Here is a 25,592-nt window from a genome sequence, read left to right as displayed (position 1 = left end):
CAGTAGCCTTGAGCCATCCACGCCGCCTCAGGCACACGCCATTGCCCAATTGGCGAATTCCAGTGTCAGCGATGTCCGTCGCTATCGTAATGGCGTGGTCCGACGCTACTTCTCCTTCCTGCAAGATCTCTAGGGCCTCCGCCCTCTTGTCGTCTGGTAGGAAGTCCAGCAGGGGGGCGAGTTTGTACCTCAATTCCCTGTCGTAGCGGGCTACGATAGCCAAGGCGTTGGCAGCCTTAATCGTCGTTACTGCCAATGAGATGACTCTGCGTCCCATCGTGTCCAATTTCTTTCCCTCGCCGTCCGGCGGGGAGGTTGACGTAGAGGCCGCGCCCCCCCCGCTTTCTTCCTGGCCGCCGCGGAGACGACCGAGTCCGGGGTCGGCTGTGCCCGAAGGCACAAGGGGGCCGCGTCCGGGACCCGGTACTTCTTCTCGTACCGATCCCTTCTAGCCGGCGTTGTGGATGGGTTCTTGAGGAGGGAGAGACCCTCCTCCCAGATATCGTCCAGTAGAGGCACAGCGAGGACCGTCTTCCTCTTGGTCTCGCGCCGTTGATAAAGGAAACCTTCCTTCTTCTCTTCCGGGTAGAGCTGGAAAAGCTCGGATGCCCTGGCGATCATGGCGTAAAACGATCCAATCTCGTCGGGCGGGGAAGCCCGGGTGGGAGGTGACGACGGGAGATCCTCGTCGTAAACCTCGTTGTCTGTACCAGTCGCGGCCGTGTCAGTCCCCGTATCATCCCCACGCGTCGTGGACGGGGAGGAGGGCTGAGCAGGGCGCGATGGTTTTAAAGGAGGTGGAGGATGAATCCTTCTTCTCTTAAGGGGAGGGCTCCCAGAAGAGCCTGGCTCTGGGTCCCCCGTCGGGAGCGGTTCCTCCGTTGGTGGTAACAGCAATCTCGTCCTTATCTCTGAACATAAGGACTGTATAGCCAACAAAATGGCCGCCGAGTTGTCTTGCGGCACTGGTTGAGGGGGTTCCGACGGGCGATCAGGAGCCCCGTCGGCACCCTCGACGTTCTCGTCGTCTCCCACCTCGGGGTCCCTTCCGACAGGATGGTCTTCTTCCACGCCAGCGCCGTGGCCTAAGACTTCGATCAGCTCCTCCTCAGAGGTTGAGGCCGAATCCACGACGACCTCCTGCCCCCCTTTTTCTTCTCCGTCGGAGGTTTCACGGGGGTCCTGTCGATGGGCATGAAAGAGGACTCCCTCCGCGGTGGCAGGGAGATTCTGGGCCCAGAGGTCGCCACCACTGGTGTAGCCTCCACAGGCTGAGCCAGGGCCGCTGCGACTGTCTCGATAGAGGCCTTGGCCGGATGGATCAAGGCTTTCACCACCTTAGGTGCGCTCACCGCCTTCTCCTTGGGGGGAGGGTCACCACCTCGCTCCCCCTCCGATGGGGCCTTCGAGCATGACCGGGGTCTCTCCAGGAGCTTCGCCGGGTGCTCGGCCTTCCTCTTACCCGAGCCGGAGCGTTGGCTCGTGGTTGACGGCGCCGGGGAGGATGCGCCCTGCCTGGCACCCGTAGAGCCCGACCGTTCGGCGCTCCCGGTGCCAGCGGACTCGCGGTGCTTGGCCTTCTGTTGGACCCCCGTCGCCGGGGCACCCTCAAAGGTCTTAGAAGACTGCTCGGACTTCTTCTTCTCGCCTGACGGGCTCTTTCCTTCCAGCCAGTTGGCGAGACGCTGATGGCGGTCCTTCATGGTGCGCTCCGACATATTGCCGCAAAACGCACAGTCCTTCTCCGGGTGCGTCTTGTCTTCATGCAGGCAGTAAAGGCAAAGGGAGTGTTCGTCCTCCTTAAAGACATTCTGAAGCTGGCATCCAGGGCAGACCCTGAACAGCTTTCCGGGCGTCGAGTTTCCCTTCTCCCTGGCCATGCTCGAGAAGGGCCTGAGAAACTTCTGGAGTCCTCCAAAAGCGTGGCTCGACGAAATCTTCACCCTTGAGGGGCGTAGAAAAATCCGACACGGGTCCCCGTTGATCGGATAAAGAAACGGTGGAGCTTGAGGCTCTTTTGACCGAAAAAGAGAAAATTTTCCTAAGAAAAAGCGCAAAAAAAGCACTAACGCTCGAGAGCAATAGCACGAGGATCCCAACACTTGAACGTGCGGTAAAAATCTGAAGATGGCTGCCAGAGGCGGGGCTTAGGGAGATGGCAGTCATTGGCTGTGGTCAGTATGACGCAGAGATCAGTGATTGGTTACTACTACGAAAGACAGATCAGAAACGAAACTGATACTGTTTTTTTCTTTACCGAGGATTCCCAGCCTGACGACGGGGAATATTCTTGAGCATGTGAATCCATGCCAGACCCCATGCTGGAGAAGGATGTAATTCCCTCTCCGCCTGCATGTTGCACAAGGATGCCATGTCCTGCCTCCCTCCAAATAATAGCAATTTTAACTAAAAAGCAGAACATTTTTTCTTTGCCACTTTAAACATTTACATAAGGCTATTAGTGTCATTCCTTCTTTCTTTCTTTGGTGATTTTAAAGTCATAGTACATTATTGTTATGTTATTTGTCATGTTATTTGGCATTTATATAGCGCTCTATATATCATTGGTATGACCTCAAAGGGCAGGGAGGTTGAACACCCTCGGGACCGTAGTCCAGGTCAGTTGAGATAGTGAGGGGTCATAGGGTGCTTGGGTGCACCAGTGATGTGTACAGCTGATGCAATGCAATGCCTAGTGGTAGCTGCATCCTAGCATTAGGTGTGGTGATATTATCATCAGTTGGATGTGTGCCATCTGGCGGGTGGACATCAAGACTGGGTTCAGGCTGCGTTAGGCCTGTGTAGGACGCTTATGTGTGCAGATAGGCCGGTTTGTCATGGGGTGTAGCTGTGTTTTATTAGAATGATGAGGTGTTCATGTGGTAATGTAGGTGAGCAGCTAGGCCGAAACTGATCGAGGGGTGTAGCTGCACTCTATTTGTGTGTTGGTGTAGAGTAGAGAGTAAGCATAGTGATATGGGAGGTGCGTGTTTGAGTGGAGTTATGATCTAAGGAGTTTGCTATTCCAGATTTCAAGCATGCGATTGCTTGATAGTGACCTAAGTGTAATCAGTGGCGTCCTTGATCGGGATCTCATTGATTATTTGCCATCGGGTTTCAAGGCTCATTCGCCTCAGAAGTTAGTGTTCGGAATTACGGAAAGAGCAAGGTTTTTAGAGCTTTGCGGAAGGTCATATAGTCTTGGGTGTGTCGAATATGTGGGTGGAGTGTGTTGTACAGAGTTGGGGCCAAGGTTGAAAAAGCGGATCCGCCAGTCCTGACAGAGTTAGCGGTTGGAATCGCTAAAAGGAGGGCAGCTTAGGGTGCGAGATGGGAGGTAGGGTTTTATCTTTTCTTGTAGGTACATTGGGCCGGTCTTGTGCACTGCACGGGGGCTGATGCATTGGGTCTTGAAGGTGGCTCTTCATCCGACTGGGAGCCATGGGAGGGTTCGGAGAGCTATACAACATATATATAAAATTGGTGGAGGAGGCATGTGACGACCAATCCTTACATGCAAACCTAACATTCAAAATGTAAGGTTTTGCTTATTGCCCACTGCATTATCTTTTCCATCGCTATAGTTTGCAGGCCCTCATAAATCAGCAAACAAGCGTCCAAACTTCAGATTTGCCAAAATTGTTTGCAATTGTCTAAATCATGTGTGTTTCTTATAGTTTTCTATTTGTAATACATCAAATATATCTGATTTCATTAATGAATGTTCCCTTAAAAAAAATAAAAAAATAAAAATAAAAAAATTATTTATAGCAGGTTTTACTTCTGCCTTGACACAATTAGATTTGCCTAATTCCAAACACAATGATAAATTAGGTGCATCTCAAAGGATTTTACTGGTAAATCCAAAACCCCTGTCATACAAATGAATACCCCATATCCACCACAATAAAAGTGTGCCCACTACACCGGCGAACATCTAATCTACACCCGCTACAATACACAAACATGAGTGATTTCCATCTCCACCCTATTTCAAACCGGAGTATCAAGACTGATTGATTGATATTTTATTTCTATTGCGCTCGTACACCAGTGTTTCAGAGCGCGACAAGGCAAGGGAGGTGAACAGGGGAGAACAAAACAGCGATCTTACTAGGCCCAGTGACATTGAGAACGCGCAAGTGCATGGGAGAGGGGGGGGAGGGGAAAAGTGCATGGAAGGGGGGGAAGAAGTGGAAAGTGTGAAGAAGAGGAGAAACAGATAAATAACAATAAATAAATAATAAAGGCAACAAACAGTGGTAATGCAGCCAGCAATTTGCAAGTGCTAGGTTTAAGGCAGCAGACAGGGTAGGTCTGATAAGTGCAGGAAGAAAAAGGGGGGGCTGTATGGGTACAGATACAGACCCCAGTGCAAGGGGTGGCCCGGAGGCAGTGCGGGAGTGTGGCATGATGAGCAGGTACCTGGGCCCAAAAGAAAGAGGGTGGCCAGGTGCACGGTGCCAAGAGAGAACAGATCAGCAGGGGAGAGGGGGAGCGAAGGCAGAAGAAAAGAGGAAGGTCTTGAGGTGCTTCCGGAACCGGAGATGGTTCTCCTCAAGTTTTAGAGTGGCAGGGAGGCTGTTCCAGAGGGAGGCCCCAGCCGAAGATAGATCTACCCCCAGCTTGTTTCTTAGAAAAACGACTGACCCTGAGGGAGTTGGAGGTAGAGGAGCGAAGAGCTCGAGAGGGGAGGTATTTGCGGAGGGATAGCTGAAGGTATTTTGGACCCAGGCCCCAGAAAGCCTTGTGGACAATGCAGAGGGTTTTGAATTTAATCTTTGCATCCACTGGCAGCCAGTGGAGAGATTTCAGAGCTGGAGAGATACGATCCCAGGGCTTGAGGCCAAGGACAAGTCTCGCAGTCCTGTTCTGGATTAGTTGCAGAGGGCGGAGAGTAGAGGCAGGTAGATTTAGAAAGAGGCTGTTACAATAGTCCAAACTAGAGAGAACCAGAGCTCGAGATACCATGAGCTTCTGGGGGAAGGAGAGGAAAGGCAGAGTACCTCTGAGGATGTGCAGTCGGAAATTTGACTTTTTAGAGACCACAGAGATGTGGGCGGAGAAGGAAAGCGTGGAGTCAAAGATGACCCTGAGGTTGTGGGGGTAGGAGGAGGGCCAAGGGAGGCCGGCCAGAGAGTGATGGGAAAGGATGGTGAAGGTGTGCCGATGAGGAGGATCTCCGTCTTGCTAGCATTCAGACAAAGATCATTGGCGGCACACCAATCTTGAATGGCAGTTAGGCAATCAGAGATGGGAGAGGAGGTGGCAGAGGGCAGCCTGAAAATTAGTTGTGTCGTAAGCGTAGCACTGGAAATTTGAGCAGAAAATGCCAAGGCAGTGGGCGAGAGTTGCCAGGTATTGGTTGAAAAGCCAGGGCGAGAGGTTGGACCCCTGGGGAACACCACAGGTAGAGAGGAAGATAGATGAAAGGAAGGACCCAAGTTGGAACTGGGAGGGTCGATCTGAGAGGAAAGAGGTCAGCCAGGCCAGAGTCTGATCAGTGATACCCAGGTTTTCCCAGGCTGGAGGGGGTATCTGTACTTCTGTCCTCTATTTGGTTGGGACAGGCACAGAGCACCCCAGCCAAGGTTCTCTATATGGTAGCTTGTGGCGAACAACCAAGGCTAAAGCACTCAGGAGGTGATGCCGGCAGGTTCTTAAGTACAGCGAGTCCCCAAGCCCCACAAATGAATGTCCACATACTATGTTGGGTGATAACACAGCTTGTTTATATAAAATAAGGTTCATTAATATACATATATAAACATAAATAATAACACTTTGTACTCCGGCAGTTCTATTCAAAGAATGGCAAATATATACACTCTATGTGGTACCACAAAATACTTTAATAGATAAGGAAGGAAAGGCAACAGTGGTAGAATGCTTTCTTTAGACTAGATACACAATTCTGTGTGAGGACCACACCCCCCCAATTAGCAACCTGTAATGGAAAAGTTAGGGGGTAACTTATCTTGTCTTTTACAGCCCAGTCCAATAATGCTCAATAACCCTCTACTTTCTTTGTAAAGGTTCTAGTAACGGAGAGGCCACAGGAGAACAGGATCCAAGATGAACCTGGGACGCCTGGATGACTCCTGGGACTAGAAGATGCTCTTCCTTGTCACAGTACCTTTAGTGCCTTGGCAGGCGAAGTGGCAGAGTTTCTCGATTTCTCTCGATGATCCACTTCGAGGATGGAACCCCAGCCACCCCATCAAGAAGGAGCCACTCGGATGCTGAGTAAAAGAAGAAAAATTGAACCAAAGTCTTGGAAGTACAGCAGTTTTGCTCTTTGCAGTGTTCGCCGTTGATCGATGATTTCTCAGACTGTAGCAGTCTTGGGAAGATTAAACTTGCTGTGGGCTCCTCAAAGACTAGGCAGATGGAAGTAAGACCCCTGGGGACCTTCAATGACTTCTGGTGGAGACGGGGGCATAGGTCATTTTTGGTGTCGGGTTTCGGGTTTCTGCAGTTTTCCGACTTTCAATTCTTCTGTGCTGCAGCCACAGCACGGACCTCTGGATGGCTTCTGTCAACCTGGACTCGACCACCACAGATCCTCAACAAGTCTGGACCCTACGGACATCTTTGTTGAATTCTGGTGGCAGGAAACCCACTGGCGGACCTTCCTCTGCACTCAACGATCCTGGACCTTCTCCGGTGAGAAAAAGTGGTCAGTGATGATGGCAAGGATGTCCCTTGAAGTATTCTTCAGCAGTCTGAAACTTTCGCAGCTCTGAGTGTCAAGCAGCACTATGTCAGGGTAATCCCTCTTCTGGGCTGCAGACAGCAACAGGCTTCCAGCGGTCATGAACACTCCTCTGGATCCTTGGTGACAGCAATGGACTTCTTCCACACGGGATGTCCAAACATTACTCTTCTGGATTCACGAAGACCACTTCTCCCCCTTCTCCGGATGGCAGACATACAGGACCAGGAAAAGAAAACAGGAACTGAAGAGTGAGGCATGTAGGGCATGTGTATGAAGGATGGTTGGGAATTGGTACATGTGGGTAGTATTTACAAGAGTTCCCTCAAACTATGGTAGAATTTCTCACCCTATGTTTCTCTGGCAGAGGAACATGCTAGAGAGGGGAACAAAACTGGTCCAGTCATTTACATTATGTAATGTATGGATGCACAAGCAAAGACATGTACTGTCCTGTAGAAATATGTATTAAAGGCATATGAACACAAAGTATCATGTAAGGGTTGAACATATGCATTGCTTTTTAAAAGAAGCATTTGGCAACTTACATTCTTTCATCATGCCTATATCAACACAGCGCTTCAAACGACAGGCTTGACAATGACGTCGGTTATCTTTTGTAATTCTGCAGTCTCCAATAAACGGACATGTGAAAATTGCCTTCCTTTTCATGCTTCTCCTAAAAAAAAAAATATAAAAGGAAATAGCTTTAAAGTTAATCATTATGAAAAAGCAAAAGGAGCGATATAGTATGAAACTACACAAAAGTAATTCTAAGGCCAAAAGACAAAAGCAAGACTACATATTATTTTGCAAGCAAAAATGTAAATGTAGAAATATATGCCCCAAACCTTCAACATACGATTTCACTATCTCTATGGATGTGGGCCAAAGTTAAAACAATTAACCCTTATAATATCATAGTTTCTGTCTTGCAGTAGAGGGTAGGCCCCCAGAGAGGAGAGTATTGTTGTCTTGTTTTAATTTAATAATTGACAAAAGGATGACAAAGAGGGGGTCTTGAATGTGTCAAAAGCATGATGCAATAAGCCAATCGGAGGTATTTTATGTTTCTGGGAACAGATGCTCGACACTAATGCATACTTCCCGTAGCTCTAGGAGAGCCAAACGGAATGATAAGCAGTGCCTGCTGCATCACACAACAGATTAGCTGCCTTCAGGTAGAGACACTCAAGAGCCAAGACTAAAAATAGTGCACATGAAAGAAGCAGAGATCCTTATTTGCAACTAACAGAAAAACAGACTAGACCTCCCAATGTCATGCAAAGTAGGTTATTTTATAGTATAATATCTTGTGAAATGTGACACTAATAAGGGTAGGAGGAATGGAGAATACGCCAAAAGTGTATTTGATACCATATAAGGACTGCAAGTAAAGTACAGAGAAACACAATTACTTTGTGATGTGAAACGACACATGCCAAGAGCTTACAACTTTCAGAAAACTGAAACGCACTCAAACTTCAGTATTGGCTGCTACTGAATGATGCGATATGCAAACAGAAATATAAACACTTAACAGTCAATAAACCGATTGATTTACAGGCGTTGGAGTCACAGAGAATAAAAAGAGAAATCCACGATTTCCACTTGCCATCCAACCATTACCTAAAAAAGCCTTTACAGCCTTCACAGGTCATTGCATTAAAATGAAAGCCTGTCGCTCTGTCTCCGCAGACGCCACACACTCGTGGAACATTTTTGTCAAACACATTATCAGGATCAGTAATAGAGGTACTTGTTGCCATCAGCTCCATTGCTGTAAGAAATAAAAGAAAATGTTGACATTGCAGCATCATTGTTATCCAACAGCAGAACATATACCACAGCTCGATTGTTACTCATTTATAACACTACTTGCATATGGATAGTGATAATGCAAATACTAACGTATAGTTGATATTCTTGATATGATTATTAAGATTAGTTAATCAACCGAATGCAATACTTTTGGGACGTTTTTAGGGAACTCAATATGGGGTAACAATGTTTGCAGCTGGTTTATGGTGAGCCAACGACTTGAGGTTTAAAGTGATGCATTTTAAATAATGATATTAGATGCATTGTTGTAATGTTTTTTTTATGAGTGATGTTAGTTTAACTCTATGTAAGCTTGACTGTATAAAAACATGTGTAAAGTTGTAGATACTAAAGCACATTAAATAAAAAAAACAACATTGTACAGTGTACAAATCAATTTGTTTAAAGTCACACAAATTCAGCCATGGACAGACCTTCACTGACTGCCTATGGAAATCCGCACAACAATATACACCCATAACACTTAATAAACCCTAAAAAAAGCAACAGGAAACTACTTGGAATGATTCAGACAGTAGGAGCCTCCTATGTCAGCCAAGTAAAAAGTGCAGTTTGTTCTTACAACCAAAACCAAGCAATTGTATTTAAAAGCACATTTTGCAATATAGGGTTTCTACAATACATCGGAAAGATCTTCTGTCTCATGTTATGTGCCAAGCTTGACAAAAAGTCAACCACAATGGTCAGCCTTTAAAAGAAATGAACATTGAATACCACGAGGGGTTGTAGCCAAGATGGCTGATGTGCAGCTGAGCTTCTGTAGGAACACCAGCCTTTCCACCACGGTCTTGCATTCGCAGAGACTTTCAAAGTAAATCTGAAGGAGTACAAAAGATGTTGGAATTTATTTTATTTATTGTTTGCTTATTAGGCGCTTATACAGGAAGTAAATACTGTTTCAAACTGCCCACAGGATAACAGGGAGGGGACAAGGGGATGTGAAAACGATAGAAATACATACAAATATTAAATACAGTGTGGAGGTGGGGAGGGGGGTGAACATACTATGTCTTGTGAGTGTTCAGAACGTGGAGTTGCAGAAGGGAGGAGGAAATGGGATAGGTGCTGTTGTGCTCAAGAGTGAGCAACAAGTGAAGTGCAATGTAAGGTAAGTCTGAGCCTCCAGGGTGGAGGGTGAGCCAAGGCAAGTGCTGAGCATAGACAGAAGCTGGGGATTGGAGGGGGTTTGGTGTGGGAGGTCAGGGCCCGAGGATGCATAAGGGCCCTGAACACCAAACCAGCAACTGTGAGATTAGCAGAGGAGAGAGGGGGGGGGGCAGAGGTAAAGAGGAAAGTCTTGAGGAGCTTCCGTAATTTGAGAAAGTCCTGCCCAAGAGGGAGGAGGAGGCTGTTCCAATGAAGGGAGCCAAATGATGAAATAGATCGACCTCCTGCCCTCCGTTTACAGAAACACTTTAGGTACAAAGAGTTGGTGCCAAAGGAGCGAAGGGGTCTAGAGGGGGACTATTTAGTAAGAGAGAGTTACAGATAGTGTGGTCCCTGGTCCCAGACAGGCTTGTAGATAGAGGCATTTGAATTTAATCCGTGAAGCAACCAGGAGCCAGTGAAGACATTAGGGCAGGAGAGATGCGGTCCCTGGGTTTGAGGCCAAGGATAAGTCTTGCTGCCCTATTCCGGATTAGCTGGAGAGGTTGCAGAGTGGAGGAAGGAAGATTCAGGATGAGGCTATTGCAATAGTCAAGCCTACAAAATAAAAACAGGGCTCAGGTAATATTGAGCTTCTGGGGGAAGGGGAGAAAAGGTAGAATTCCGTTGAGAAGGAAGAACTGAAAGTGGGACTTGGCAATCGTGTGAGGGAGGGAGGAAGGAGAGGGAGGAGTCGAAGATAACTACAAGGTTTCTGGCTTCAGAAAAGGGAGCAGGGAAGAGCCCAGCAAGGAAGGTCAGAGTGAAGGAAAGAAGTCGGGAGCAGGGGACCCAATGGGAAGAATCTCTGTTTTTCCCACGTTGAGGCAGAGATCATTGGAAGTGCACCATGTCTGGATGGCAGAAAGGCAGTCAAGGATGTCGGAAGGTGCAAGAGGGTTAGCAGGAAGTTTGAAGAAGAGTTGTGTGTTGTCAGCATAACATTGGAAGTTGGAGCGAATGAGGAGTGCCAGCTGAGTAAGGTAGATGTTAAAGAGCCAGGATAGAGCCCTGGGAGACAACACAAGTGGAGAAGGAAGTAGGAGAGGAGAAAGTGCCAAGGATGACTTGAGAGGAGCGGTCAGTAGAGTAGAGGTGGTCAGCCAGTTCAGTGCCCGCTCCGAGATACCAAGTGTGTCGTGGAGCCTTTGTATAAGGATGAAGTGGTTGACCGTGTCAAATGCAGAGGAGGGATCAAGAAGGAAGCGGACAGCTGGGGAGCTGGAATCCAGGGATGTGAGCAGTTCTTCACAGATGTTCAGAAAAGAAGTTTCCGTCCCTCTGTATTCCCAGAATCCAGATTGATGGTGGTGGAGACCACCAACAAGTTCAGTGTGAGAATTGAGTTGGGGCAGGGCCAACTTTTCCAGCAGTTTCCCCAGAAATAGGGTGATGGAGATAGGGCAGTAGTTGGCTGGACAGGTAGGGCCTGCTGACATTTTGTAAGGAGGGGACGCACAAGGGAGTGCTTGAGGGAGGAGGGGAAAGAACCAGTAGCATGCAGCGGACTACTCTGGTGACTTCATCAGGTGAGACAAGGGTGAAGGAGGAAGGGGAAGGATGAGTGGCCAAGGGAGGCAAGGGGGTAAGGGATGGGTTGGGAGAGTGTGTAACAAGGCTGTTCAGGATGTCCTGAGTTTTGGTGGTGAAGTGAGTGTGGAGTGCATTGCAGAGGGCCTGAGAGGGAGTAGAGGCGGAGGATACTGCGGAAGGGTTAGCTAGTTCCCTGCAGATTTTGAAAAGTACAGCCAGGTTGTTGGATGCGCCAGATACTCGTGCCTGAATGTGGGCCCTTTTCTTGGCATGGATAGAGAGTCTGTTTTGCCTTTGGAGGAGGTGGCAGGCCAGTTTGTTAGACGGTGTGCCTGAGGTTCCGCAGCTCTTCACTTTCGTTTCTGGGCTGCAAGTTCGTAGCCGTACCAGGTGCTGCGCTTGGAGGCGGGTGTAAAGACCGGAGGGGGCGGGGTCTGTACTTCCGCTCTCTATTTAGTAGAGGAGAGGCACAGAGGACCCCAGCCAAGATTCTATATTACGGTAGCAATGGACTAGCAATCAAGGCCTAGCTTCACAGGAGGTGATGCAAGCTGGTTCTTAAGTACAGTGTAGTCCCCAAGCACCCACAAAGGAATGTCCACACACTGTATCGGTTAAAACACAGTCTTTATATAATTAATATTCATGGTCCTGTACACTATCACAATAACTCACTTTGTACTCCGAAAATCAACAATGGCAAATATGTACAGTTCTAAAGTGGTACCACTAACGTTATCAGATCTCATTAAAGTGCATACGGTCAGAATGACACACAGATCAAATAAAGAGGAAACCAGCAGTAGAGAGAGGAAGGAAAGCAAGATGGTTGAGCAATTGGCAGAATACTGCCAACTACCGTTAAACGCAGTTCTGTGTGGAGATTCCCCCCCCCACCTGGGCAACCTGTAGAAGAAAGATACAAGCCCAGTCCATGTATTGTGCACACTAGACTTTCCAATAGTTCTGCAACACCAAAGTACCTTGTCGTTGTAGCGTTCCTTGTTGGGGAATCGACGGCCCTTCTTGAGTGCCCTCCCTTTCAGGCAAGAGTCACGGGTCGAACGACCGACAGAGAACAGGTCGAGCTATGTTGGTGAAGTGGCCGCATCGTTCCTAGCAGTGCTTGTTGACGGGGAAGCGTAAACGTCCTACAAGGAAGAGGCGTGCGGGGCACCTCGGTGTCGATAGTTCTGGACCGCAAAGAGTTGGAAGAACTGTGGCACAGCAAGGGCGTCGAGTCTTCGGCGTCTCTGTGGTCTTTGGGTGGTGGGAAACCCACCGGTGGATACAGCGGCGACAACGCCGACGAGAGCGTCCTTGGATCAATGAAGGTTCTTAGGCAAAACGGGAGCACGGCGGCTACAGTCGGCGACGGCAGTCGTCGACCGTGGCGGACAACAGTCCGGGCGCTTCTCCTTGGAGTTCCGCAGCAATCCCTGTATCGGGTCGGCAGACTGTCGGAGGTATGTCTACCAGGGAGCTTAGGCAAAGATCAGCTGTGCACGATTGTCCCTCGTAGCTCGGCAAGAGGGCGCCTTACCAGGTCCTCTCTGGGTCAGTCCTTGAAAGCACAGCAGCTTTCAGATTGCGAAGGAGAGCAACAGGAATTCTTCTCGTCCAGCAGGGCTTCAAGATCAAGCTTCAGTTACTCCAGTTACTCGTTGTAGTGGACTTCAGCTTCTGAACACGATTCCTAGCAGCGAGAGGTCCCCAGATATACTGTTCATCTCCCATTCAATCCGTTGCGTCACACTCAAGCATCCAATCACGACTACAGGCATTCAGGCAGGCAGGCTGCCAATCAGGCACATGGTGCTTTCAGGCCATTCACCCCTCTCCAGACACCCACAAAAAGTTATGTGTATTGGGACAAGTACCGAGCCATTCAACACTCCATACTGCATTCATACCGGTTTCAGGCAGGGCTGTCTCAACCATTGTGTCAACCACCAGATACTAGACACCCACAACATAGAATGCGTATTCGCCACAACATACGGTCGTTGAGAAGGCTCCAGCCAGTCTGGTCGGCACCTCCCCACACTACCATATGCTCATGAAATGGGCTGAACTCATGGAACTATTTAACCTGCCAAGTGAGGCTGGGCCTTGGTATAATCCAGGGAGGGGCCGAGGGACTATTTTTCTTGGGAAGACAGGGTATGGCAAAGGGACTACTTTACCTGGAACTACTTACAAGGCTATATAAGCCACACCCTGCATGCAGAACACGCTTCGCGTTTTTCTGCACTCCTGCAGCGTAGCGCTCACCCTGTCTGCTCTGTCCTCAAGCTTCTACAGCCACACCAGTCAGTGTTTCCATCCATCGGAGCCTGGAAATAGAAAAAGAGAAGAAACAGATGTTACTTCAGCAACCAAACACTTACCTGCAATCCGGTCCTTCGGTCGCATCTCCAGCTGGTTTCCTGATCGCCGCCCCTGTTGAAAGGACGTCCACGCAGGTGCCGATACTCATCCGGGATTCCGCTTTCCTCCTGGTTTCACTGGAGCGGTTCTTCCATGCTTCATCCAGGGACCGCGCCGCGCCTGCAAAGGGAACAGGAAAGGAACAGCAGGTTAGTCGCGCTCAGTACTGAACGAACATTTATTCCAGTCACTCAGCGCCTTTCATCTGCGTTCTACTCACCTGAAGGCAACTATTTAGCATCCTGGGAGAGTCGAATCTTCTACCTGATTTCTGCACCAAAACTGCATCTGCAAGAGAAAACAAATACGTTTAAACATTGGGACAATAAGACTTTGAGCATCTATACCAAGTTGCTATTGAGGTAGATACTCACCCGATAATCACAGCATTCCGAAACGTACAGTAACAGCACTCTGGAACAGTGAGGTAACTGCGCCCAGAAAAAGACTGCCTACTGCGCCCCTGCTGAAGGTTAAGCAGGACGGAGAGCCAGCCTCATCAAACTCAAAGGTGAGGAGGAGAGGAGTCGGGCCTCAGGTGGTGGCAAGTAGTGGGACCAATCCAACCCACTCATAGCTAACATCTTGTTTCACCATTGCAGGCTAACGCCTCCTGGGGAGGTTAAAAGGGAAAGGATGCCAACATACCATCAAAACTACGCCAGTACAGATATTGGTCATACGACTACGTGCTACGCCCCCGTGGAGACCAGGTGAGCGTGACACAGTAAAGGCAGCAGCTGACACTGGTTTTGTCGGGCGGATGTTCGTGAATGAGGTTGGCAGGGCTTTTGGAGGTGAGGTCACAGGGCCAAAAAGGACCCAGGTGGGAGGAGAGAAGGGAGTGGTCTGACCAAGAGAGAGGGCTGACCATGGGAGATGCGAAAGGGAGGTCAGAGTTGATAAGGGTGTCCAGTGCATGTCCAGCAGAGTGGGTTGGATCAGAAGAGAGGAGAGGGATAGAGAGGTGCACAGGTCAATGAAAAGAGGACGCTGTGCCCAGAGAGTCCAATTGTATGTTAAATTCACCCAGGAAGAGGAGGTAGAAAATAAGGGGGAACAGAAATCAGCCCATTCAGAGAGGAACAGGGGGGTAGGGCCTGGATGGTAGCAAAGGTCAGGGTGGGAGGACCAGCTTGCATACCAGGCTTTCAAAGGAAGAGTATAGCTGAATGGTTAAGATGAAGAGGGTACCCTTTCAGGGAAGATTAAGGTAACCCCACTGCCAGTACGCCAGAATTAATGTAGCATGAAGATTCAACTGAGAGAAGGAGTTGCTGCCATACATCTCCCTCCCATCCATGAGGGAGCAAAAAGCAATTAAGATGTCAAGAAGGGTGGCCTGGTAAAGAGCAAGAGGGGACGGCATAGGTGTGCACAATAGTGGAGTGAAGCAAAGGTGTGCCCGGCCACTGAGGAATTACAGTGAGGCAAATTTCTGGAGGTTTTCAGTTTTACCTGTAACCATAACGTCCCTGTAGCAACGTTTTTCCATTGAATTTCATAGGTTTTTTTAGTAGTGCAACTTCACCATAAAGTCCCTTTAACAAGGTTTGTTAGTGAATTTCATAGGTTTTTAATATGGCATAACACTGCGTTAGGCTAGTTTTTTCAGTAAAGGGGAAATGTTTGTAGTAGCGCAACTTAACCATAAAGTCCCTTTAACAATGTTTTTTGGTAGTGAATACATATGGATTTTGACCACAAAGCCTATATATATATAAAACCACAAAGCCATTGGGAAATTGATGTCTTCATACCAAGGAGCACAATAACCACAAAATGTACATCCGAGCGCATATAGCGGCTAGCATTCCAACTGCTGGAAACAGCATTAGTTGTCTTACATACTGCTACCATTCATCAAAGTGAATAAACATGTATAAATAGCACCATGCATGTAGATGGCAAGGAGAATGGCATAAGGTAAGTGTACAAACTCTGTACTTGTGAAACACACAGACCAAAGGCATACAGTATGCACCATAATGAAAGAACTAGCACACAAGGTCACGTGTGCGTCCAGCAATATTATTCATTGCAGCTACACATGAAAACGAAGAAACAAATAGAGTAGGGAATGCAAAGAATTGACAGCAAAACGTAACTCCAATGTGGTAACTACACTGAAGTGTCTCCTATAAATACCTAATTTCTGAAGTGTACCACAATAGCAAACCATGATATTTGGGGGGTTTTTTCTCGCAACAATGCCAAGCACCCTAGAATAGCTGGAAAAGAATGTCCCTCTTCCCTAAATAAGTAAGGATACTAACTGCACGGGCAAGCAGCACAGTGTAAAAAGAAATGTAGGCAATATGTTTTGCTTTATGTACACTTCACACATATGTTTGTGTGTAAGAGGACATACTTTACATTGAAGGAACGCATCAATAGTGGCACCTCTTCCACAACAGCATGTAGCCATGAGACACTGTAAAAAGTAATGTACACAGCCAGTTCGTAAGAATTGAACAATTTGAACAATTGCTAAACAATTACTAGTACCCCTACGCTGTCCAAATACGGTCGATGTTTCTTACAAATTAAAAGTGTACATGTAAACCGTTTGTGAGTGTGTGCATATTTGTTGCTTTAGTGATGTCAATGAATTGTGACTCTGTAGAGCACAGTGCTGCCCCAGATGCCTGCAGGTAAGCAAAATGGAGGTTTCCTACTGAGTGCATATGGCCGGTGTAGGTTCAATCACAACGGAAGTGTCCATACGACTACAGAACTGGCCTCATGTCCGCATCTTCTCATTCCCTTTTTAATTAGTCGTGGCACCGGACGTCTGTCAGTTGCACAGCTATACGTATGCGTATGTCATCCTCTGTCTCCAGGTAATGCCGCCCGGCACCACACCTACCGAATCATGCCACCCACTACCTCATTCCAAATCGCCTAGAGATTTCGTGTTGCAAAGCTACCAACTTATGACTGCGTCACGGCTGGCTGCCTGGTGCCCATTGGGAGCAAGGAACAGAATGCTCCAGTGTACAGTGGGCGTGTTAAATGGCCCATTTCCTTGATTGATGAGCTGCTTGTCGTTCCATTACGTGTGAAACTCACATAGCGTCGCTGCACTTAGCAACGTGAGGGTACGTAGCAAGTTCCTCACTACCGTTTGCACAAGTGCATAAAATATTGCACTGCACATATGACAATCAGTAATGACTCTGGAAAATATGAACGCTGTTGCTGCTTGCTAAATCCCAGACAATTGCATGTGAGCACAGCTGAGTAAACAACAAAATCTTGGCATCTGAAGCATTAACAGTTCCGGTTACAAAAGTATTGTGGCTGCGTGGCGCTGCCTGAACACATTTCTAATTGCGCTTCCTAATGAAAGTGCGTGTATCCTGATGAAAAAGCATTCCTATGTGGCAAAATGGACTCCTCTCCATAAATGCTACAGATACCACTAATATCGTACCATCAAGGGAGGGAACTTTTGCCTGGATGCACAGATTGCTATATTAGAAGACGTACAAATAGCAGTTTTGTGGCGTAATATATGGCATAGAATATGGTGCACATCAATAAGTACGAGAACAAATTACCCGTGGTGAGACATTCACACATATGGCAGCGCCACTGCACAGGCTGTGTAGGAGTAGTGCCTGAGATGTTGGATATGTACCTTCGCTGTTCTATTGTACTGTTGATCGCAACCTATACAGTGGCCATTTGTTCACAGACAAGACGAAAGGAACACAGTGCGTATTGGAACCTAGTTACAGTCAACGGCTTTCAATCGCAATGTGTGCCCAAGTCCCTGCCCACCATTTGCAGTAGCTATTCCAATTACCTGCTAACATCCTATACATTAGTGTAATATTCCGCTGGTGACTAATTTACAAACGTTACGCTTCCAACACATTCTTGCTCACACCACACCCAGAAGCCTTATTGCACAATGTTGTAGCTTCCACAGAGCCAGTTCCATGCGAGCCATTCTGCAAATGGCCCAGATTTGCACACGGAATCCCGGAAGTAACAGGGTTTACGCATACTTTTCGTTCTGTGTGCAGACGTGGCAGAATACATTTCAACCAGGACAGCGGATTTTATATGAAGCGGCGGCTCTAAAAAGAGGCGGTCGCGGTTTTGTTTGTGTAGATGCTTTTAAGGGAAAACTCTTTCTATGGTTTCTATAGACATTTTTATATTTGTGCACTCCGCCCCTTCTTACAACAACCTCCTCACCGCATCCTGTGTATGCATCTACCAAACACCATTACCAATATTGCACAAAGAAATGCCATTGTCATGGAATAAGTCCGCATTTTTTGAGGCAATGTTTTGTGAAATGATGTAGCAGAAGCTCTTGTGTTACAAGCTTAACTCTTTATTACTGCTGCAAAATCAGCAGTGGAAAACAGACAACAAGTGCAGCATTTAGTCCAAAAGGTAGCTGGCCTTCAACAGTGTAGGGTGATGCAATGAAATGCAGACTCTGGAGTAGTTTTACAGTTCATTTGAGAGGAGGCTGGAAGTTAGACCTGCTTGGTATCCTCTGCCGGCTTAGTCTTGAGCCGGTGACGGCTTTGCGCTCCTTCTTCGCGGCTCTTCAGGGTTCGCCCAAGGTCTGGCGAGACTTCGGCGTCACGCGAGTTCCCAACAGAATAATGTCAATCTTGCAGAAAACATTGCAGCATCATACACAAATGTAGACATGCTTCCATTGCTGACACATCTTCCGCCCTCTCGCAGGGAACAAACTGCATTAGAACAGGTGCATAGTCTTGTTAGTGGTATGGATAATACAAAGGATTTCTGCATTTTATACAGATTTTTCTTTTCCTGTACTCCGCACACTCTTAAAGTAAGGTTTCCAACGCATCTTGTAAATGCTGCAACAAAACACCATTGCCAATGTTCGACAAAGACATGCCATTGTCATGGAAGAAAACCGCATTTCTACACCAAATGATCTCATTGTTGCAGAAGAACATTTCAACTTTGCTAAAAAAGCAATTTTTCCATTGATGGTACACCTTTCATCCTCTGGGTTGGAAGAAACTCCATTCCAACAGGCCCACATTCTTCTTGGCAGTATAGATGAGAATAGAATTTTCGCAGTGGGAAAGTAACGCCTCACTGCTGTCAACAATCTCTTCAGTTGATGCACCACATATGAAGAAGAGGCTCGTCCCACATGCTGAGCTCCATAGTGTAGCACAACATCTTGAAAAGGCCCGAAACTGACCACTTCTTTGCAAAGGTCAATAACAATGCCGGAATTGCAAACGTCGACAGCGCACAATGCCTCCACTGCTTCCAAACCGAAATTGCCATCCAAGTCTTTTTCCTGGCCATACCTGTGCAAATCTACCACAAAGCCATCACCCAGTAACAGCACTCTGTGTCTCTCCCATTTCTACCAGTCTTAGTGCACGAAGTACAGTAACAATTTGTTACCGACCCTTCCTGTGAGGCGGAACCTAAGAAGCTAATTGGATAATTACAGGCACATTCCCATTGCCCAGCATGCTTACAAGGGAACAATGTGGCACGTGCGCTTTCTGAACTAGTCGCAAGGTCCGCGTCGCAGTGAAGCAGGAGGAGTCCTACTCCCTATTGGTGCTCTTTCCTGTCACGTAAACCCTGAACACCCGATTGGCCAAAAGGCATAGCCCATTTCCATTGGCCAGCATGGTGAGACGGGCAGAATGTGACACGTGCCTTTCCCCAAGTAGCGCCATGGCCGTGCCTCAGTAAAGCAGGAGGAGTCCTTCTTCCCTTGGCACTATCTTCTCTTTGGCACTGCATCATTGGCTTATGCATTAATAGGCACACACACATCCACCAATCGCATCGAAGCCGCCATCATCCAGCACTGTCACTCCTGTACAACACTTCAAATATATTGTCACACATTTACAGTTCAAGTGTCATGCCATTCCAAAGCACGTCCACTACAAAGTTCTGTACAACTATGTACGCTTTATTCATCCGCATATATCCACATGGCCCCCCAGGATGTGGCATGTGTAATCCTAAAAGTACTGCACAATCCGCGACATTTTCGTGATAGTGATGGGGTGGGGGGGGATGGCGGGGTAAGTAATGTGAACCTCACAATGGGATTGGATCTTCCGTGGTAGATGTATAAAGGTTTTTATTTGTGTTTTGTTTTTAACTGGTGTGCGAGCAACTTTTTTTGATTTTCCTCCTTATATGCGTTTTTGTTTGCCTCTCCTCACTTTTCACATTCTGCTCAATGTTTCTTGCACCGTGTAAAAGAAAACAGCATTGCCAATGCCGCTAAAATAAATGCCATTTCTACGGAACCACTGCATATTGTGCAACCTAATCACCTCATAATGGGTGGAGAACATGCTAGCAGTCTGCATAAAATATGGCATAATTCTGTTTATAACACGCCTTCCGACCTCTGGCTGGGGACAAATTGCACCGGCATGAGCCCATACTCCTCTTAGTGTTATGCATGAGAAACGACCTTAGCACTAGGAAAAATATGCATTACTGTATTCAGCAACCTCTTCAGGTGGCGGATTAAATGTCCACATGACATAACCCAAATGTAGATTTCCATAGTGCACGACGACAAAGTCAACGTTTGTGACGGAGGCCACATATCTGCAAAGTCGAACCATTCTGCCGAAACTGCAGACAGCCCAAGAAAGCGTGCACTCCTTCCAACCCGAAATGACCAGCAACGCCTCTTTGCACGTAACACCTTGGAAATGGCGCACTAAGGTGTCACAGACGATAAGCACTGTGCATCTCTCCATCTCCACCAACCTCATGAGACAGTATTGGGATGATTTGGTACCATCCCTTCCTGGCGACCACACCCTAAACACCTAATTGCCTATTTTCCACAATTCCATTTCCATTTCCACCATGCTCATAATGGCATAATGTGGCACGTGTGCTTTCCCCATCTACAGTTAGGGCCACGGCCCAGTAACACACACACAATACTTCTTTGCACAAGGAACAAGTTACTTACCTGTAAATGTTGTTCTCCAGCATGGGTCTGACATGGATTCACATGCTCATGAATATAAGAATACATAGTAGTACACACATGCACAACCACGGGAGTTGCAAGGATCAACATTAAGCAACTCTTACCTCCTCATCAGGCCCACCTTCAGGCCAACAGGTTAAGCAGCACTGCTTGGCCGACCCTGGACTCCTCCCTGTAATCGCGGTGGACGCAGAAGAATCTCGTGAAGGTGTACGTCGACCTCCACATAGCAGCCCTGCAGATGTCCAGCAGGGGCACACTAGACAAGAACACCGTGGTAGCAGCGATCGCTCTGGTCGAATGGGCTCTCGGACGGCCGGACAACGGTCAGTTTGCCAACCGGTGACAGTGCATGATCCAGCCGGAGAGCCATCTGGAAATGGAAGACTTCAAGACAGCCTTCCCTTGGTTCACAGGTCCAAAGTTCACAAATAGCTGCGACATCTTCTGAAAACTCTTTGTGCGGTCCACGTAGAACTTCAGCGCTCTAGCTAAATCCAGCGAGTGCAAAGTCCTCTTGGCCGGCGACGAAGGCGACGGGAAGAAAACTGGCAACACCAAGGGCTTGTTGAGGTGGAAGTCCAACGGCACCTTGGGCATGAAGGAGGTGGTGCGTCCTCAGCACCACCCTCTTTTCGTGAAAAGTCAAGTATGGAGGCTTGCAGAATAGGGCCTGGATCTCTGCCACTCGTGATGAGGAGGTGATGGCCACGAGAAACGCTGTTTTCCACAACAGGAACTTCAACGGTGCCGAATGCAGAGGCTCAAATGGTGGCCCCATGAGCCTGGTCAGCACCACGTTGAGCTCCACAACAGGGCCGGAGCCTTCACGTGTGGGAATGAATGGAACAGTCCCTTAATAAACTCCTTCATCTGGCGATGAGACCAGAGATGATCGTCCCGTAGTTCTGGTGTAGCGGGAGATCGCTGCTAGATGTATCTTGATGGAGGCATGAGCTAGGCCCGCCTTGGCCAACAACAGCAGGTACTGCAGCACTTGAGGGGCCGTAAATCGCAGACGGTTAATCTGCTGTGGACAGCATTAGACAGAGAACCTCTTCCATTTGTGTCCATAGCACGTGAGAGTTGAGGACGCCCTGGCCTTTGCAAGCATCTCCTTGCAGTCCGCCGGGATATCGTACGCTCCAAACTCTAGTGCTGCAGGAGCCAGTACTGCAAGTTCAACGACCCCGGGTCGTGATGGAGGATGGCACCTCCTTCTCTGGAGAGAAGGTCTGCCTCCGTCGGCAGCTTGACTGGGGGGGGAAACGCTGAGAAGTCCAGAAGGTCCAGGAACCAGATCTGCCTAGGCCACGCTGGTGCGACAAGGATCATCCTGCACCGGGACTTCTTAAGTTGGTTGATGAGTCAATGGCAACGGGGGGGGGGAAACGCATACAGGAACAGGCCATCCCAGGGGAACGAGAAAGCATCGCCCATGCTCCTTGGCTGGGGAAACCTGCTGGCGAACCTCTGGCACTTTGAGTTTGTCGCCGTCGTGAATAGATCGATCCGGGGGTTGCCCCATCGTTGAAAAAGTCGATCCACTTGATCCTGAAGCAGTTCTCACTCATGGCACAAGCGCAGCTCCCTGCTGAGTGAGTCGACAATGGTGTTCTTTATTCCTGCCAGATGGAAGGGCACCAGAAACATCCCCTGGGCGACGGCCCAGTGCCACATATCCTGGGCCTCCTTGGATAGGGCTGGGGATCTGGTGCCTCCCTGCTTCCGGATGTAGAACATCGTGGTGGTGTTGTCGGTGAAAATCCTCACCACCTTGCCCTTGAGGGCCAGGAGGAACGACCTGAGGGCCCAGAACACAGCTTGGAGCTCCAGGACGTTGATGTTGAGAGCCCTCTCCTCCGGGAGCCAAAGGCCTCTTGCGTGGAGATCTCCACTGTGCGCTCTCCATCACTCCAGGGAGGCATCCGTCGTCACCGTCTCCTGATGTGCCAGGCTCTGAAAGTCTGTGCCCACCGCCAGATGTGCGTGGGTGCCCCACCACCGAATTGCTTGGCGGTAGACCTCATTGAGCGGGATCTTGTCCTCGAAGCTGCCCGCCGCTTGCATCCAACGGGCATCGAACTCTTGTAGAGGACGCATCCGCAGCCTGCACAGGCACACTAGGTAGATGCATGAGGACATCATGCCGAGAAGGGACTTGATGGACCTCACCCTGGCCATGTCCGTGGCCAGCAGGCGCTGCATCTTGCCCAGGATGGCCTTCGTCCTTTCCTCCGACGGAGAGGCCAATCGCGCCACTGTATCGAGCTTGGCTAGAAACAGTGCGACGGAACCAGGTGGGATTTCGAGAAGTTGATGGAGAATCCCAGATCCGTGAGCAGTTGGACAGTCTTCGCTGTGTGCTCGACGACGAGTTCTCTTGTCCTTGCTCGGATGAGCCAATCGTCCAGGTAGGGGTAAACGTGGATCCCCTGCAGGCGCAGCCGCGCCGCCACTGGTGCTAGACATTTGGTGAATACCCTGAGCGCCGACTTCAATCCAAATCGAAGGGCCTTGAATTGGTAGTGCAGCCCTTGGACCACGAATCTGAGAAACCTTCGGTGTCCTTTTAGAATGGGGATGTGAAAGTAAGCATCCTCGTCCAACGACGATAGAAAGTCGCCTTCCTCCAGCTGTCCCAGCACGTGCTGGAGGGTGACCATCCGGAACTTCTGGGCCTTAATGTATTTGTTTAACCGACGCAGGTCCAGGATGGGTCGCCACCAGCCTGTCTTCTTTCTGACGAGGAAGTATCGTGAGTACACTCCAGAGCACCGGAGCCTCTTTGGGACGAGCTCGATGGCTCCCTTCTTCAGCATCGTCCTTACTTCCAACAGCAACGGGGGGACGTGGTTTTCCTTCCTGGCCACGGCAGGAATGCATGGATACTTCTTTAGGAATTCGAGAGGATGCCCACGGGCCAGGGCGTCCAGCACCCAACGGTCGGTGGAGATGGACTCCCACACGTGACGAACTTCGCCAGCCGGCCTCCCACCGACGCTACGGCCGGTTCAGTCCTGCTTGGCAGCGGCCTTGCCGCCTTGGCGGCGACGACAACGAGATCCTCCTGACTTGTGTCGTCCTCTGTAAGCCTCTTGGGACAAGGAACGGGCCGACTGGCGGTACGTAGAGGAGCCGCCACAGAATCCTTTGGAGGCATCTTGCTTGCCTCCGGAGTTCCGAAAGGGCGGCCGTCGTTGCTGCAAAACCCCCAAGGCCGGGACCGTCTTCGTGTCGGTCTTGATGGCCTGCAGCAATTCGTCCACTGTCTTTCCAAAGAGGTTATTCCCGTCTAAGGGCATGTCCAAAACTCTGCTTTGCACACCCTGATGGAAATCGGTTGCCTTGAGCCAACCACGCCGTCGAAGACAAACACTGTTGCCCAACTCGTGGAAACTGATGTCAGCAATGTCCGTGGCCACCGTTATGGCATGGTCCGACGCCACCTCGCCCTCCTGCAGGATCTCTAGGGCCTCTGTCCTCTTGTCATCCGGGAGGAAGTCCAGCAGAGGAGCTATCTTAAACCAAAGCTCCCTGTCGTAACGGGCCACAAACGCCAAGGCGTTGGCCGCTTTAATCGTCGTCGCTGCAGACGAGATGACCCGTCGGCCCATGGCATCCAGTTTCTTCCCCTCGCCGTCCGGGGGGGGGGGTGAAAGACTAAGCCGTAGACCCTGCCGCCTTCTTCTTGGCCACCGGTGAGACGACCAAATCCGGGGTCGACTAAGGCACAGAGGGGCAGAATCAGGGACCCGGTACTTCTTCTCGTACCAGTCTCTCTTGGCAGGAGTCGTGGACAGGTTCTTCAGGAGCGATAGCCCCTCGTCCCAGATGTCATCTAGTAACAGGACCGAGGGGACCGTCTTCCTTTTGGCCGCACGCCGTTGATAAAGGAAGCCTTCCTTCTTCTGTTCTTCGGGGCAGAGCGAGAAGAGCTTGGTTGCCCTGGCAATCATGGCGTGGAAAGAGCCAATTTCGTCGGGCGGGGAGGCCCGAGGAGGTGGTGGTGATGGGAGGTCCATCCCATCGTCACCACCGTGGTCATCGTCCCCATCGTGGCGGTCTCCGTTCCTGTGTCCTCCCTGAGATCAGGGGAAGGGAACAAAGGCTGCGCGGGTCGCGCAGGCTTGAAGGGCGGGGGGGGTGAACTCTTCTCTGCTTGTTTGGAGGGCTCCCCGACAGGCCAGGTTCCGCTGGATCTTCCGTCGGGGGTACAGGCAACCTGGTCCTCATCTCCGTACATAAGGCCTGGATCACCATCAAGATGGCTCCCGAGTTGTCCTGGGGCTCGGGTACCGGCTGCGACGGTTGGGGAGTGGAATCCTCCGCTTCCACTGGAACCTCGTCGGCGCCACCCTCGCTCTCTTCGTTCGCTTCATCGGGATCCCGCCTGTGGGACCGGACATCCTTGAACTTCTTGTTGAGGACCTTCACGACCCCAGCCAGTTCCTCCTCACAGGCTGAATCCATGTCCGTGATAGCCACTGCCCCCCCTCCCCCTCTTTCCACTGGGGTTATCAAGGGAGTCTTATCGATGGGCTGAAAAGAGGATTCCCTCAGCGGTGGCAGGGAAACTCTGGGCCCCGAGGTCGCCTCCACTGGGGTAGCCTCCACAGGCTTCGCCAGGGCCGCCACGACTCCCTCGATAGAGGCCTTAGCCGGGTGAATCAGGGCCTTAACAACCTTAGGCGCGCCTGAGGCATTCACCTTGAGGGGAGGGTCACCGCCTCGCTCCTCTCAGCTGTTTCCGTCGGGATCGACCGGGGCTTCTCCAGAAGCTTACCCGGGTTCTCAGACTTCCTCTTTCCCAAGCCAGAGCGCTGGCTCGTGGTTGATGGCGCCATGCCTGGCAGCCGAGGAGCCCGACCGTTCGGCGCTCCGAGTGCCCGCAGACTCGCAATGCTTAGCCTTCTGTTGCGC

At 49.5% G+C, this 25,592-nt stretch overlaps 1 protein-coding gene across 3 annotated transcripts in view; it reads right to left on the bottom strand.

The window, feature by feature from the left end:
* Window positions 1-25,592, bottom strand: part of VDR (vitamin D receptor) — a 621,180-nt gene that overhangs the window by 446,568 nt on the left and 149,020 nt on the right. For 2 of the 3 annotated variants that reach the window (XM_069653183.1, XM_069653185.1), the window contains exons 2-4: window positions 9,272-9,374; window positions 8,345-8,495; window positions 7,264-7,394 (exon numbers count right to left, since the gene is read on the bottom strand). In XM_069653183.1, coding sequence (XP_069509284.1) covers window positions 7,264-7,394; window positions 8,345-8,493 — 280 coding nt within the window. In that variant the 5' untranslated portion in view covers window positions 8,494-8,495; window positions 9,272-9,374. The remainder of the gene's footprint in view (window positions 1-7,263; window positions 7,395-8,344; window positions 8,496-9,271; window positions 9,375-25,592) is intronic. The other variant, XM_069653184.1, reaches the window with a different exon arrangement.

Source organism: Ambystoma mexicanum, chromosome 3q (assembly GCF_040938575.1).
Source record: "Ambystoma mexicanum isolate Mex_15411 chromosome 3q, UKY_AmexF1_1, whole genome shotgun sequence".
Taxonomy (NCBI): Eukaryota; Metazoa; Chordata; class Amphibia; order Caudata; family Ambystomatidae; genus Ambystoma; species Ambystoma mexicanum.
The sequence above is the reverse complement of the archived record's forward strand: the minus strand, read 5'-3'. Positions and strand labels throughout refer to the sequence as shown.